General features: G+C 48.2%; 1 protein-coding gene across 1 annotated transcript; it reads right to left on the bottom strand.

Moving 5' to 3' along the window:
• Nucleotides 1-2,452: 2,452 nt before the first annotated feature.
• Nucleotides 2,453-15,892, bottom strand: DCS_02295 (Amino acid adenylation; the record flags this gene model as incomplete). Its single annotated transcript, XM_040799623.1, has 1 exon — nt 2,453-15,892. One exon carries the CDS (start codon nt 15,890-15,892, stop codon nt 2,453-2,455), a length of 13,440 nt encoding a protein of 4,479 aa, XP_040660506.1.
• Nucleotides 15,893-15,915: the final 23 nt, after the last annotated feature.

Raw genomic sequence — 15,915 nt, 5'->3', positions numbered from 1 at the left:
CGTACGTGCAAGTGACAATACATCCCATTGCAGGCAATTGCGCGAACCTACAACTATTTAGGAACACTGCTGTCAGGCGTGAAAGCGTGGTACTAGAACGCGTATTACACTTGGCACATTGGATATGTCGCTTTCTGTACCCCGTTCTAACGGCAAGAAATGCGATTGCCCACGTGTTGCCCTTCGAGTCATTACTCCCAAAGAACATCCTAACTGGACAAGCGCACTCCAACCATTCTTCAATCGAACCATGCTGATTCCAGCAGTGCCTGAGCGTCAAGCCTTTCAGTTGGGTCCAGCCGTACCATGGATCCAATGAAGCGTAAGAACCCGGCCTTTTCCGACTCCGAGAGGCGCTCGTTTTGGGAAATGCCTTGTAGTGAAGTGGATGGAAATGGTGATTGGTGTCGAAGTCTGCCTGCCATATGGGTTAGCAATGAACCGAGAATGAAGGAGGAACGGAGGAATCGGCCTACCATCCGAGTCAAAGTACATGTCTCTGTTCTTGGATGTGTCTCTGTTCTTGGATGGAGATAACAGTGACTTTGGTATGTGCTCAAAGACTGAGATCATCTGCGCCAGATGAGCCTCGGCAGTATATGCGGATTTGGCCGTCCACATGCCATCGAAGAAAAGTTTTCCCTCGGCAAGCTCCCAAATCTATGAGCACACAATATTAATGTCAATAGTCTACATAGGAGTAAGTAGACATGATATGGAGCTCTACTGACGATGAGCCCAAGGTTCCAAATGCCCACCTTGCGGTCCCACTCGGCTCCGAGTATCACCTCGGGTACTCGCAATGTCTGTGGCTGGATCCAGTCCGTCAAATAGTTGTGAACCCAGCTCGCTGTTATATTTTGATCAGCAAGTTTAGTAGTTGAAACGTTTCAAAACTCATATATGTTCCAAAGTCTGTCAATTTGAACTAATATCGGCAGCCTTGGCTATGTCTTCTTCAGCAGACGAGACTTGGGTTGACTCAATGTAAAATCCATTGGGAACGTTTCCTCGTCCATCACGGGGTTAAAACGCTCTTGAAGGTGCCTTTTGGAACATCTGGTTAATTCCGGACGTTTCAATCAGGATATTTTGGGGCTTTATATCTTGAGTGATGCATCAGACGTCGATGTTCTGGACTACGATTGGGAAGTAACGTAATGCTGTACCGACCGCTGTGGATGACTCGACAAGTTTGGTGGAGAAATGACAGAGCGAGCAGCAGCTGTCGTGTCATCTCTTTGACATCAGGAAGCGGAAGTCTGAGATTGGGGAAAAGTCTTCTATACTTTGAAACATCCGGGTCCATGGCTTTGAGGGACAAGGCATAGATGATTGCCGTGAGGGCCGTGGTGTTGGACTTTATCGAGCAACTCAAGGACGTGGCCTGTGCCGGGATGATGAATGCTGATTTATTTAATATGTTCTAGAATCTCCAACTCAAATGTATCATGTTCGGTGCCGTAGAAGTCCGCAGTGAGCACTTTGAGGGCGACATGTCGCTTCAACCTTCATGTGAACAGCCAGCCGTTACTGATGAGAGGAAGTTCACGATAGGTAGCACTGAATGAAATTCTCACTTTGGTTCAAAAGCAAGCCAGACGGTGGAGTAGACACCATAGCCAAGCTTGTTAACGATTTTTTACCTGCCGTTGTGGAAGACATCTCCAATCTGGACTGGGTGGTAGCCGCCTGGGCAATAGCGTTGAAGGCTTTCTTCCGTCACTGGCTTGGACGAGCGATTAGAAATTGACCTTGCGAGGTACGACCAAAGTCTCGACCGCATCATTTCTTTCTCATGATCATGAATGTGCACCCCATATATGAAGGGGGAAGGAGAAAGGGGGAAGGGAGACATTGAAACCCTTGCTTGACCAATTGGGGGTAAAGTGTCAAAACCATGAGTGCATCACGTGATGCAGGGAGTAACTTGCATCGATGCTGGAAGATATATGGTTCATGAACTGGCCATATCATCTACAGCATCGTGCAGGATTATACTAGATGATCATTGTGAGGTTTAGAGTGTATTTGTTGCGTGCAACATGCGACAAAATATCACTGAAGGAGCTGTGTCATGATGCAATGTGACTATGGCCACCATACAAATACGCTGCAAAATAATATATGCCAGAGTATACACTGTTCGCGCCAATACCGAAATTGAACTTTGTGTTTTATACAACAGATAATTTTAATTCTTTTCTACTCCTTAGCCGATGACCCAAAGTCAGTGTAGTGCTTTCGACCAGAACAATGCGTCTCTCCTCGCAGCAAAGGACACTGCTATTTGGAGGATATTCCTTCTAGTGAGGCCGTTATATCTGCAATCATACTCATCGCTGCTTCGGTAGACATGATTTCCCCTGCTCCAAAGACACCAACTGTCAGGGAATGGGCTTGCTCTGACACCTCGACATCCAGGAATGGCTAGCCACCTGTGATTAGCACATCATTTGATCGATCGATGACCGAGTAGGAAAGGGAAGAACCATCGCCGAGAACATACCGGATAGGCATTTCTAATCGCATTATTCTGCAGCCATCGCTCTTCAAGAAGTGTGGCAGAATCGAACGAGGCAGGTCGCAAGCCGGCTTCTTTCATCATCGTCATCGTTATCTTTTGGCCAGCCGCACTTGGCTCGTCGGGAAGGCTGAGGAAGTTGACGAATGAGTCCACCTTCACGCCAGTCCATTGAAAGATCTCCCATAGCCCGACATCGGCTCTTCCATGACTACTGATCGCGTTAATGTGCCTCTGAATCTCACGAGCAATTGTCAACAAGCTCTCTTGTTCCCTCAGCTGAATTTTTATTGGAACCAAGTTGAGAGTCGGGAGGGTGGGGGGCAAAGGAAACTCTAGGCGAGTTCGATTAGCAAGATATAAGCCAAATACCGCAGATGATGGCCGATCCCTGGCCTTCGACTTCGCATATGCCGCGAGGAACAGTGACTGCAAGCTCGTGCCGTGGCGTGCCGCAATCGTGCGCACCCGAGTAATGTCGCCAATTGCAGATTCTACGAGACAGGAAGTCGTCTCTGTTGAGTTTGATATACAACTTTCCGACGAGTCTGAAGGAGTCCGTTTCAAGTAATCGATCCAGAACTTTCGCCTCTTATCCTGCTCAACGCTAATCGTTGGCCTGATGCAACTGTCAATCCATGCTGGCAAGTTAATGTTGACAACACATTGATCGTTAAGCAGGCCGACGAAACACGACATCATCGCCGGGAGGCTGACACCATCGTACAAGGCGTGATGTATTCTCACCCTCAGAACTGGATTTTTGTCATACAAAACATGGAGTTTTATCAGTGGCTGCGAGACGCGACCTGAGCTGAAGGAGTCTGCGTTGAAAATGCACTGCAGCCAGGGCAGCTCTTGATTTCCTGTCGAGATGAAACGAGTTCGCAGAATGGGCATCAGGACCAATAGTTTATTCCATGCGTTGTAGATGACCTTGTCATCCAACACACCGTCTATACGGTAGCGGAATTCGGGGAAAAACACCGATCCGTGTGTATTTTGCCAGTGCGTTAGCATGAATGCTTGCATAGGCATGGCAGGCAATATCTCTTCGACATCGTCCATAGGCAGGCCGCAAGCACTCATCAAGGTGTCAAGATTCGTCTCCTGTGGTGGTTTCCACGGAACCGCTTTTATGGGACCTGCATCTGCAGAATCCGCTGTCAATCCGGCAATACGTGCAAGCTCAGAGATGCTTGAAGTATTCACAAGCTCCCTTGGCTTGATATCAATGCCCCTTGAACGCAGCAGCATCGAGACTTTTATGGCGCTGATAGAGTCAAGTCCAAGGTGGTACAGTGAGAATGACGGCTTGATGTCCTGTACCGGGGTGACTGAAACTTGGCCGAGGACTTCAATGATGACCTTGGCAGTTTCACTCAATTCCTGCTCTTGTCCGTCTTGCAAAAAGTCCTCCTCTGTGGCATTCGGTTTCTGCGCGGCTGTATCCTTGATTGCAATCGGAGGCATGCCGCAAATCGACAAATTGTCTTCATGAAACGACAAAATATCTTCAGATCCAGCCTGGAGAATATAGCTCAATATCCCATTGACGTTCCTTATCAACTGGAGTGTGTCTTCGTCAGAAAAGAAGTGCGACTGGCAAGCGATCCGCCATCGCAGTCGATCGGCTACTGGCTCTGCTTCGATGCAAACTGGATAGTTCACGGCAGACGTCCCGTTGACAGACTTCAGTAGCTTACTCGATGGGTGTTCAACTTTTACCGACTTCTGTACAAGGAAAAGTGAGTTGAATATGTCTGACATCGCGACCTTGGTCACCGCCTGAGCTTTCCGCAGAGGAAACGCCTGAAAATTCCGTATATCCGCCATTGAATCTTCCAGATACCGCAAGAATTCTCTCACAGATCCATGCAGTATGCATCGCATCGTGATGGTGTTTATTGTTGGAAACATCAACTCTCCTGCTCCTTCAAAGTCTCGTCCAGATAAGACGACTCCGAACACTACGTCCAGCGAGTGTGTCCATTCGGCAACCGCCACTGCCCAGCAGGCCAAACAAAGAACCTGTAAGCTGACAGAGATATTTTTGCAGTGATTCATCATGCTCGAAAGAGTTTCGTTTGAGTCCATCTCTTTTCTGAACACTTGGTCGGCATCATGCACCGGAGGCGATTTTTGCCCCTGCAAAAGTGTTGGCGAGAGACCGTCGAGATAGCTAGCCCAGAAACATTGTGCCTCATCCGTCCTTGAAGCAAGCATTTGAGAAATAAAAATCTCTGCGGATACCCTCGCACATGATTCTCCGTCGTACGCCGCTTGGAGGTCTTGGTACATGAGTTCCAACGACCATCCATCATACAAGGCATGGGCGACTGAAAGCACAACAAAGTGGCGACTTTGTATTGTGGCAAATGTAACTTGAAAAAGATTCTTCATACCCTTGCCATATATAGCAAGTTTTATGGCGCTCTCTGTTATCGTTTGTATCTCGGATTGATTTGATAGTTTGACAGAAGCCATGTGCGTATGGTTTCGAAAGACCACTTGACAGTACGTCATGTCCAACCCAGGGTCACCTACCTCGACGAAACCGGTCCGCAAAATGGGAGATTTCTCAACAACCTGCGCCCAAGCATTGTATAGTTTTTGTATGTCAACCCCTTCGGCGACCTCGAGGATGTCGTGATTGAAATATCGGCCGAAATTTGACTGCAACATGTCCGCAACCATGGCCTCTTGTAGTGGCGTAGGTGGCAGCACTGCTTCAACAGTGCGCATATCCAGGCCGGTGCTATCAACATACGAATGAAGCTTCTGCTTGATCTGTTGGAGAAAAGTGTCGTTGAGGGTACTCGCTGTATCTGGGGCATTCAAATTTTGTTCCTGCATAAAACGCGGTATTTTCTGAAATCGCATGATCTTAGACGCTGGGATGTCAATACCCCTTTTTTTCAGATTCATTGAAAGTTTCATAATATCGATGCTGTCGAGTCCAAGCTCGAGCAATGTGGTGTTTTCTGTGATATTTTGGACCGGGATTTCTGCAAGAAACGCGATTTCGTCTCTCACAAGACTCATTGATCCGCTCCAATCCAATGGGATATTTATAGCTGTGAAATTATCTCCAGAAACATTGCTGCATAATGTCGTGGATACCAAGTCAACGTAATCAACTGCGGATGGATCGACCATATCATTCGGGTGAGCCGTATCGATAGCCATCTCCAGCTTGTTGAGTAGTTCTTCAAGCATCTTTGAATCAGTGAAATTATTTTGTGAGACCAGATTTAGCTTGAGCAACCCTGTACGAGTCTTGATAACTTCCAGTGACAGAGGGTAATCGAGCTGCCCGTGGCTATCCAAAATCGTCCAAGGGAGGTCATCAGATGCTTGGGGTAGCTCCACCTGGAATGTGAATAGGTTGTCAAACAATGGTCGACCTATCGAGCACCATTTCTGAATGCTCTGAAGCGGAACATGCTGGAATGGCAGGATGGAAGTGCTGAATTTGTGTACCGCTCTGATCAGGGACCCCCAAGTGTGTCCAGCCAAGGTTTTGATAAAATATGGAATCGTGTTGAACATTGGCCCAATCGTATTCTCAACATCCGGGAGATTAATGGAACGACCAGAAACGAGGATACCTATAGTCAAGCTGCTGCCAAGATGCTTTCGGAGAATAGAAGCCCAGACTGCCAAGACGACGGATTGCAAGGTGACGGTTTGCTGTCTTCGCATGTCTTCAAACCTTTCTAGTGAGATAAATCTTGTCGCAGATACAGTCCTAAGTTCGAATGGAACATCTAAACTGGTCAGTACTGGAGAGAAAACCCAGCCTTTCAGGTATTGAGTCCAGAAATCTCGGCAATGATCGTAATTCCATAATGGTCCGTATGCCAATGCCTCGACGAATCGCGGGCCGAGCTTTTCCTCATTGTTGCGGTACACTAACATTGCATATTGATTCATGAGTTCAAGGCTGTTTCCATCATACAAGGAATGAAACATGTGCACCACGATTCTCCGAAATCCTGGCCCCTGGACTTGAATGAGCTGAAGTGGAGTTCGGATATGATGCGAATTGTCTGCTATCCAACCATGCCTTCTTGATTTCAGAATCTCATCAGCTTCTCCCTCAGAACTTACCCAGTGATCACTCCAAACAGAAGGAGGGTGCTTAAGCGCCACTTGAATATAGCCATCTGAAGTGTTGACGAATGCTGACCTCAGGATCGCATGAGACTCAACGAGGCGGGTCCAAGCCTGGTACACCATCTCAATTGATATGTCGTCTCCTTTCAACTTCAGTAAAAATGAATTGAAATACATGCCTCTACGTTCACAGGTCATGGCCTTGGAGATAATGCCATGCTGCAACGGCGAGCAGGGTGCGATGTATTCAATCTCGCTTGAAGTGACTCCCAGCTCTCTGCACACCAGGGGCCGGTATCTGTGGCTGCAGGCTTTTATGTACTGCTGCGCTTCCAGAACCAGGTCAAGCTGTCCCTCTGAGTTGGACTTCTCCGACAAAACTCTAACCAAATCAGCGACAATGTGATGTCGCAACAGGACGACAGGGGAGGCAGCATCGAAACCTTGTGATTTAAACATTGCCGAAAGCTGAAGAACGGCGACAGAATCAACCCCGATGTCAAAAATGCTGGATGATGACGAAATGCTGTCGTGTTTCAAAGATCCAAAGTCAGTCAGGATGTTTATGACTTTCTGAAATGTCTGTTGATCAAACTGGGACATATCCAACGGTGTGGCTGCTGATACCAGTTTGCTAAGCTGGTCATGAGAAAGTGATTCAAAGAGATCCTTTAGCTCCTTGAAATTGACCTTTTCATTTGATGACAATGGAATATATGGTAGTCGAAGAAAGTAACTGGGAACCATGTATGCAGGAAGCTGCTTGAGACAGGCTAGTCGAGCCTTTGCACCAAGCCCATCCGTGTCAAACAAGGTGCACAGTTTCTGTGATCGATCAAGCTGTCCGACCAAGAATGATACCAAGATATCCCTGCCGCTAGAAATTGGTCTCACGACAATAGTCGCCGCATCTTGCACTTCTTGTGCACCGTGACGAATGACATGATTAATCTCCCCGATTTCGAGCCGCTGTCCGCGCAACTTCACTTGATCATCGTTGCGACCCAAGAAATCGAAGCACCCGTCGTGAAGAATACGAACTAGATCGCCAGTACGATATATCCGCTCACCAAATTCGACAACTGTTGGAAACCTTTGTTCTGTGAGCTCTGGCCGGTTTAAATATCCTTTGCCAACCAGTTTTCCAGATATGCATAACTCTCCAACTCCGCCACGAAGAACAGGAATGTCGGTACCAGGCCGAAATACGTAGGAACCGACGTTGGGAAACTGCTTGCCAATATTGCTAGGTCGACCATTGATGGGTACACGTGGATACATTGTGACACCGATGGTTGCCTCGGTCGGGCCATATGCATTATATATGACAGCTTTAGAGCCCCAAGTATCGAGAATTTCCTGGTTTAATGACTCCCCACCTGTTATGAATACACCTTTGCAAAGTGTTGGGGTGTCATCGGGGTGCGTCAATCGTGCCAGGCTCGGGGTCAGGTCAATGTGTGTGATCTCCAGCATAGAGATGGAGCCTGACAAATCATCTAGGATCAGATCCTTTGGAGCGGCCACAACTGTGATACCAACAGACCAGCTCCAATATTGCTCAAGAACCGAAACGTCAAAGTGCAGGGCTGCGAATTGCAACCAACGTGCCTCGTCGTCCCAGTGCCCCTTGAAGAGTTCCTGGAAAGCCATCATGGCTTGTACCGCATTCTCATGGGTAATCTCGCAGCCTTTTGGCTCCCCAGTCGTTCCTGATGTGTAAAGGCAGTAGCAGGTGTTGTTGGTGGAAAATTCTGCACCAAGATCAAGGCACCGATCAGGGTACTGTTCCAGTGATATCGTATCAAACTTCAACAACGCCCCCGCAATAGGAATGTTAAAATCGATGGTGCTATACGTATTTGTCATTAGACAAACCGCATTCGAGTCTCTTAGAATGAAATCTTTACGCGCTTTCGGTGCGTTCGGATCCAATGCCACAAAGGAACAGCCGGCTTTGAGGATGCCAAGGATGGCAAAGTACGCCTCCGGACATTTTTCGAAGTGGATGGCTACAATTGATCCAGGAGCTGCCCTATAATTCACGAGATGGGCAGCTTGGTTTCCAATGCGGTCAATCTCCCTGTATGTCCATGTTTGCTTAATTGCGCGCCCTGCCTTGAATGCACTTGCAAACTCGAGAGCAATACGCGTAGGGTGGGCTAACGATCCTTGTTCAACAAACTCGTGAAGAAATCGAACTGGGGAAGGCAAAGCTAAGATCCTTGGAGGCGTTATTGAGAATTCAAGGATATTGGCTCTGTAGAGATCTTGCTCTTTTCCGTCTGGTTCCCGACATAAATATTCCAACAAGATATCGAATTGGCGGGTAAGGAGACGAGCCTGCGCTTCTGGCAGGACGTCCGGAGCATAGTTGAGGAAAAGGCGAATTGTATTTTCGTTTGCAGGCTCAACCTCCAGTGATACCGCATATTCGGCTTGAAAATCAACATAGGAAAGAGACCACGGTTGCTGTTCCGTTCCCCCTGCCCCTCTCTTTTGATAGACAACGAGCGTATCGAAGACCGGGTGCCCAGGGTGCCCCAGCCATTTTTGAATAACACTCAATGGAGCAAATTGATGTTTGCGGAGCTCCGAATTGTAATCCATCATGGCCCTGATAATTTCTCTGTTAGATTCGACGTTTTGAGCTATGACAGGCACTGTTGTGATGCACGGGAATGGGGCAACGCGAGTAGCTTCAGATGTCCGGCCAGACAGGGTCACCCCGAACACCACAGAACTCTCTCCGAGATAGGACGATAGAACACGAGCCCAAGCAGCTTGGATAATCGCCTGCACCGAACTGCCAAGATATTTGGCACTCTCTTCAAGGAGCTTAAGCGAAATTGCAGAGTCAGTTTCATGTGTCTGAAGGACCGATTTCTGTTCCCTCAGCGGCGTCATAACAGGAAACGTGTTAACAACAGTGTTCTCGGACTTTGCCTCCCAAAAATTGCGCGTATTAATTTGTTGCTGGTTCAAGCTTTGGGATAGCATCTCAGCCAGGGCTGGCTCAACCTCTGCAAAGCGGCGAACCTGTCCATGTATTGCGTCGGCTACTCCGCCAAGTATTCCGTCCAAAGAGTTTGCATCGTAGAGAGCATGGTGCATGAGTACATACATGTTGACTCCATTGCCGCTCTCAACCAAAGCAACTCTCCAAGGTGGCAAGTGCAGTTTCTGCATGATGATTCTTCTCATTTTCTCTTTCCAACTTGTCGGTTCAAAAGTCGATGACTTGATGGCATGAAAGCATTCAACTGCTTCCTCGGTCTGCCCAATCGAGTTTCTTACCATGGCAAATGTACAGGCCTGGTGCCTGACTGGAACAAAGCCGGTTCGTAGCATTTGGTGGTTTCGCTGAACAAGTTTCCAAGCATGCAACAAGGCTAACGTATTGATGCCACTTTGGACTTTGTAACAGAGCATACTGCAATAATTCTGTCCACCAGACTGCATAAACGATGCCAACATAGCACACTGAACAGATGTGCATGGAAGGACAGCCTCAACGCCACCTTGATTCATCAGGCCGTTGATCTCAACAGACACATCGGTATAGAACTGTTCGAAAGAAAACTCCAAAGCTGGTAAATTGCCGGCCCTTCCACAGGAGAGTGCTATTCTTTTGGCTAGTTTTGCTGGGCTGGGACACTCGATGACATCTGTAGCAGATATGTTGAACCCCTGTCGCCGAAGCATTGAGGAAATTTGAACGGCATTGATGCTGTCAAGGCCAAGGTGAAAGATACTGGTGTTGGGAAAGATTCTTGCCTCCGGAACTTGGGAAAGTTCTGATAGTGCCCCACGAATCTTCTCCTCAACACCAGTCCACTTGTCATGTTCCGACTCCTTTTGGTCCGAGAGTTCGAAATTTCTTCCATTCCTAATAAGGCCTTCTAAACCTGATGTGATTCGGGTTGGTGCTGAATTCTGGTCAATAGGAGAAGAGTATGGTGACGCAAACAAATGAAGGAATGAGTGTTTAAATAAGTCAGCCAAGTTTGCTGCATGATCCCCCGTCACCACACCAAGATCATGGTGAATATTGACAACAACAGAGTTCAGATTGGGGCAAGGGACTATCTCGCAGACCAAGGCCATGTCCATGTTTCCAGAATCTTCCTCTAATGTCCAGACTCTCTCGTCCATGTCTTTCAGCGGTTGTTGAAGCAAAAGTAGCGTGTCGAAAAGGCTCCGACCATGACAGTTGGCGAGAAATTGAATTCGTCGTAAAGATGAAAATTGATACCGAAGCATCTTTTCATTCAGATGGTGAAATGATCTCAAAAGATCGATATTCTGAGAGCTTCGAGATATGTCCATTCGAATTGGGATGGTATTAAAGCAAGGCGCGACCAGTCGATCCAGGCCACCCATGTCAAGGGTGCGGCCGCTGACGACATTGCCAAAGGCGATGTCGGCATGGTTGCACAAAACAGACAAAACAGTTGCCCATGAAGCCTGACAGGCAGCTAGAAGAGATGTTCCGAGCAAAGTCAATCGTGCTTGAACCTCATGCAGTGACATGGAGAGTGAGGTCCTGTGGGTGGACTGATTGATTTCTCCACTAGCTGAGCGAGGAAAGAGTATTGAATGGCGGAAGCTGCGAAATTGTTCAGTCCAGAATGAATCCGTATCATCTGGAAAAATGAGTGACTGTTGCAAAAACGGCTTGTATGGAACAGGTGGTAAAAGTGTGCGGCCATTTGCCAGAGCTTCCACCTCCCTCCACAAGCATTCCATTGCCACTCCATCATAGAGCGCATGATGACATATAAAGGACAGAAATTCTGAATCGTTATAGCGAAAGAAAGCCAATGATAGGGGCGGATGTCCCGAGTCCAGAGGCTCGGGAATAGTTGCGAGATGTTCATGAATAGCACCAGCCAATGACGGCGCTTGAACCTCGTGTGTCTGAATGGTAATTTCGAATCTTTGCAAAACCACCTGGACAATCGGATGTGTAACGTTTTTTGTCGTGACAAAGCAAGTTCGCAGTATTACATGTCTGCGCAACATTTCGTCCCAGTAACGTGCCATGTCAGCGGCTGGTATCCGCACGCGAAGTAGTATCTTGGTGCAATAGCTTCCCTGTCCACGAGACAGCATAGCTTCTTGAAGAGGTGTACAGGGAAGTATGTCTTCAATATTGTTCCTGTCATAGCTAAATGAGTTGCGGACTTGGTCGGATAACTCAGTCGCCAAGTCGTAAGCCGGCGCCAGCTGCTCCTGCCAAGTTGAAACAAGGCCTGGCTTGTTGTCTTCCACCGCCTTCCCTAGCTGCGCAATACTAGGGTTAAGTAGAATGGTTGATATCGATATTTGAACTTGTAATTGTGAGCTCAATTCCTTAGCAGTATCAATGGCTGAAATAGAATCAATGCCAACGGCGGCGAACGGTGTCCACCGTCCAAGATCTGACCGACATATCCCTTTGGTGCGTGATATGACGTCTGCAATGGATATTTCGATATCACTCCACTCGGAATCGTTATCAACGACCTGTGTGGTAAAGGAACCGGTCTCCAGATAGTGGCTGGGTAGCTTCTTGAACCCTTCTTGAATGACGGCTGTGTCAATCTTTCCGCTGGGTGTATGCGGAATATAAGATACGGGAAGCAAGTATGAAGGAACCATGTACGAAGGTACCCGTGATTGAATATTGGAGAACAAGAGCCGGTTGGTTTCCTGATCAACTTGCATAAATTCGAACAATGTGCTTGAATTCGGTGATACGTACAAGCTGGCAAGCTGATCTGGCGTTCCCGTTTCTCTCCTCACTAGCATTGTTATGGCAGCTCTCGTCACTGAATTGCTCGTTATGATGCCATTTATCTCGTTCAGTTCTATTCGCTGTCCACGTAGTTTGATCTGGTCATCGAGTCTGCCAAGGATGCTCAAGGAGCCATCTGGCAGCATTCGCCCAATGTCTCCAGAGCGGTATATCCGGCCAAACTGAGGGTGGAGAAGAAAAGATTTGGACGATAAGCTGAAATTTTTATGATAGCCCTGAGCGACCTGATCGCCTCCGAAGCAAAACTCTCCAACCCAACCTATAGGAATAGCATCTAGGGTGTCGGGTGCGAGGACGACCACAGATGTGTTTGGGAGCACCCAGCCGAGATGCTCAATATTTTCGCCTTTCATCATCCTCTTGACGCTGCAGATGTTTGTTGTCTCTGAAGGTCCATAGCCTTGCCATAACCTGTCTCCCCATTGTTTTGATACTGCTAGGGTCATTGGTTCGCCAGCTGTGACGAGGAACTCAACTTTTGGGACATTTACCGGGTCTATCAAGCACGCAACCGTGGGTGTCAGGCTCAGGTGGGTGATTCCCATCCGGCGAATGGACTCTTCAATGTCTTCAAACAGAACGTCGTTAGTAGTGGCACAAAGACACATTCCGGCAAACCAAGCATAAAATATCTCAAACACCGATACATCAAACGCGTGTGAACAAGCTTGAAGAAGCCGTGGCCAACTTGCAGAGACTGAGTAGATCTTCTGTAGGTGAGAAATGTTGCTGAGGATATTCATCTGTGTGATGGCGATACCCTTGGGATCACCAGTCGTCCCAGATGTGTATATGATGTATGCAAGTCGTGACGGATCGGCGTATACTCCCATGTTATCTTTCGAGCAATGTTGTGTATCAATAGCATCAATGTTGAGAAACTCGACACCCTCAATGAAATGAAAAACTTTCAGGGATGAGCTGTCAACCACGCAACGTTTGATGCCAGCTTGACCAAAAATATTTCGAACTCGCGCGAGGGGCGTGGTTGGCAAAATCGGAAGATAGGCGCTTCCAGTCTTGACAATTGCAAGTATTGAGGTATATAGAAGATTAGATTTGTTCATTATGATGGCAACAACTTCTCCAATAGAAGACTGGGTGTTGATGGAGTGTGCAATTTGATTCGCAGTCTCATTCAGGTCTCGATACGACATCGGTATCGCTTTGGACAAGTCGTCGTCCAAGGAAGCAAAAAATTGAAGGGCAGGACGCTCAGGCATTCTCATGGCAATTTCTTCGAATGTAAATGCAAGGTCAGGCGTTCCACGAAACATCTGGGGGTGAGTGTTGTATTCTGAGTTTCTTGACTTCAGGGATCTCATTGAATATTGGATAGAGTCTTTGGGGTTCGTCAGAAGATTTCTGAGCACACTCTGGATCTGACTCGCAAACTCGTCGACGAAGTCCGCCGAAACAGAGGATTGGTGGGTGATTTGTAGATCGTACTCCAGTTCTTGCGGCTCAATCTCCAGCAAGAGCGTCGTCTCCAGGCGATCCCAATGCGCTATCTCCAGCAGCCCATGTCCTCCCTTTGCCGTTTCCGGAGACTCTTGATACACAAATAGGAGATCGTACAAATTCTCAGCTGGTTGGAGTCCTGCAATCTGCTTTATTTCGGATAGAGGCAGTCCACAATGCTCCATGGCAGCTCTGTTGGACGCCTGGATGTTCCTCAAGAGGTCCAGGCTGGTACACATTGTGCTGATATCAACTCTCAGAGGCAAAGAGGCCATACAAGGACCCATTATTCTTTCTATACCCTTCACGGGTATCGTTCTTCCCGAAGAAACCGAGCCGATGACGATATCTTGTTCGTTCATGATTCGACTCCAGACCAAGACTAGAGCTGCTTGGAAGAACACTTGAGCTGTGACGTTGTGAATTTTGGCAGTTTCTCGTACGAAGTCTGGCGTTAAGTCGACTTTGTACCATATCTTATTGCTTGTCCGTGATGCCGCTGGTCTCGCTGCCAGCTTCGGAAAAGGAGTTCTGTTCCAACGTAAGAGACGTTCGCTCCAAAATGCCCTGGCTGCATCGTGAAATCCGTCCTTGTCTGAGTTTCTGGCGTGGTATTCAACGAGTTTTTGATGCTGCGGTCGTGACGGAACTTCGATGCGTCTTAAGAGCGCAGAAACATCGGCACGCAGCATGTCCATCGACCATCCGTCGTACAGGGCATGATGGATCTGCAGAAGCAATCTGGGGCCAGAATCGACTGCTGGTCGCTGAATCTGGATTCCGAACGGTGACAAAAGATCTTTCGGGCTCGAGATGGCAAATTTCCGCCGAAACTTATCAACGAGGCAGATTTTCTCGAGAGCAAAGTTCTTGAATATAATGGAAAGATGTTGGCCTCTATGCATTACAAACCCTGTGCGATAAATCATGTTGGCATTGGCTACCTGCATCAGCGCAGCAACTAGAGCATCCAACGACACTCCCCTACATGTTTGCATCTCAACCTCGTTACTATAGGTTTCTGGATTTTTAGCCGTCTCGGCCAGCATAGCCGACTGCAGAGGAGTGCACGGCAGAATATCCTCGACAGGCGTCTCCATGGTTTGCAGGTCTGGATTTTCCGCCAGAATTTGGTCCAATTCTGGCAAGAGACTCACATCCAGCGTCTCGGCGCCTTCAGGGGTCGTCGGGGACTGACCCTCCAGCGTCGAGCAGAGATCAGACAGCATTCTCATCTTGAGCAATTCGGGAGCACTTGTTTCGAATCCCGCTGCTCGCAACGAGGATGCCAGCTTTATTGCCATCAGAGAATCCACACCGGCCGAGGCCAGTGTCGTTTCCTTGTTCATCTGCATACCAATCGTTTCGGACACCAGCTGCAAAACGAATTGATCATGAACAGAGACCACGTGTCCCGTATCTGTGTCGTTCAAACTAAGATTTCGAACGTTGAAATCAGATTTGAGCTTCGGGATATCAACCTTTCCGCTGGGTAGTCGAGGAAACTCTCTCTGGATCATCAGTTGACTAGGCACCATGTATCGAGGGAGCCACTTGGTGCAAATTTCGAGAGCAATGTCCTCGGTGACACCTTCGTCAGCTGCGCAGAAAACGACAAGGGTGGAGTTGATGACGACTGCCACCGCACCATAGCAACCAGGGGTCTTGAGAACTACTTGCTCAATCTCGCCGAGTTCGATGCGCTGGCCTCGGAGCTTAACCTGCCCGGCCTCTAGGCGGCCGAGACACTCGAGCATGCCGGAAGCAGTCACGCGAGCCCTATCACCGGTACGGTACACTCGGCCGTACGGGGTTGGTATGAATGCTGAGGCTGTCTGGTCAGGCCTGTTGAGATATCCCCTAGCAAGCTGGTGGCCGCCGAGCGCGAGCTCACCAGCTTCGCCTCGCGGCAAAATTATGAACTTGGCACGCTCCTCTGCCGTGTGAGCGGGTTGAATGATGAAACAGGAAACTGTATCTAGCGGCATGCCGATGCTTGCCGTCGAGGACT

Source organism: Drechmeria coniospora, chromosome 01 (assembly GCF_001625195.1).
Source record: "Drechmeria coniospora strain ARSEF 6962 chromosome 01, whole genome shotgun sequence".
Lineage (NCBI taxonomy): Eukaryota > Fungi > Ascomycota > Sordariomycetes > Hypocreales > Ophiocordycipitaceae > Drechmeria > Drechmeria coniospora.
The sequence above is the reverse complement of the archived record's forward strand: the minus strand, read 5'-3'. Positions and strand labels throughout refer to the sequence as shown.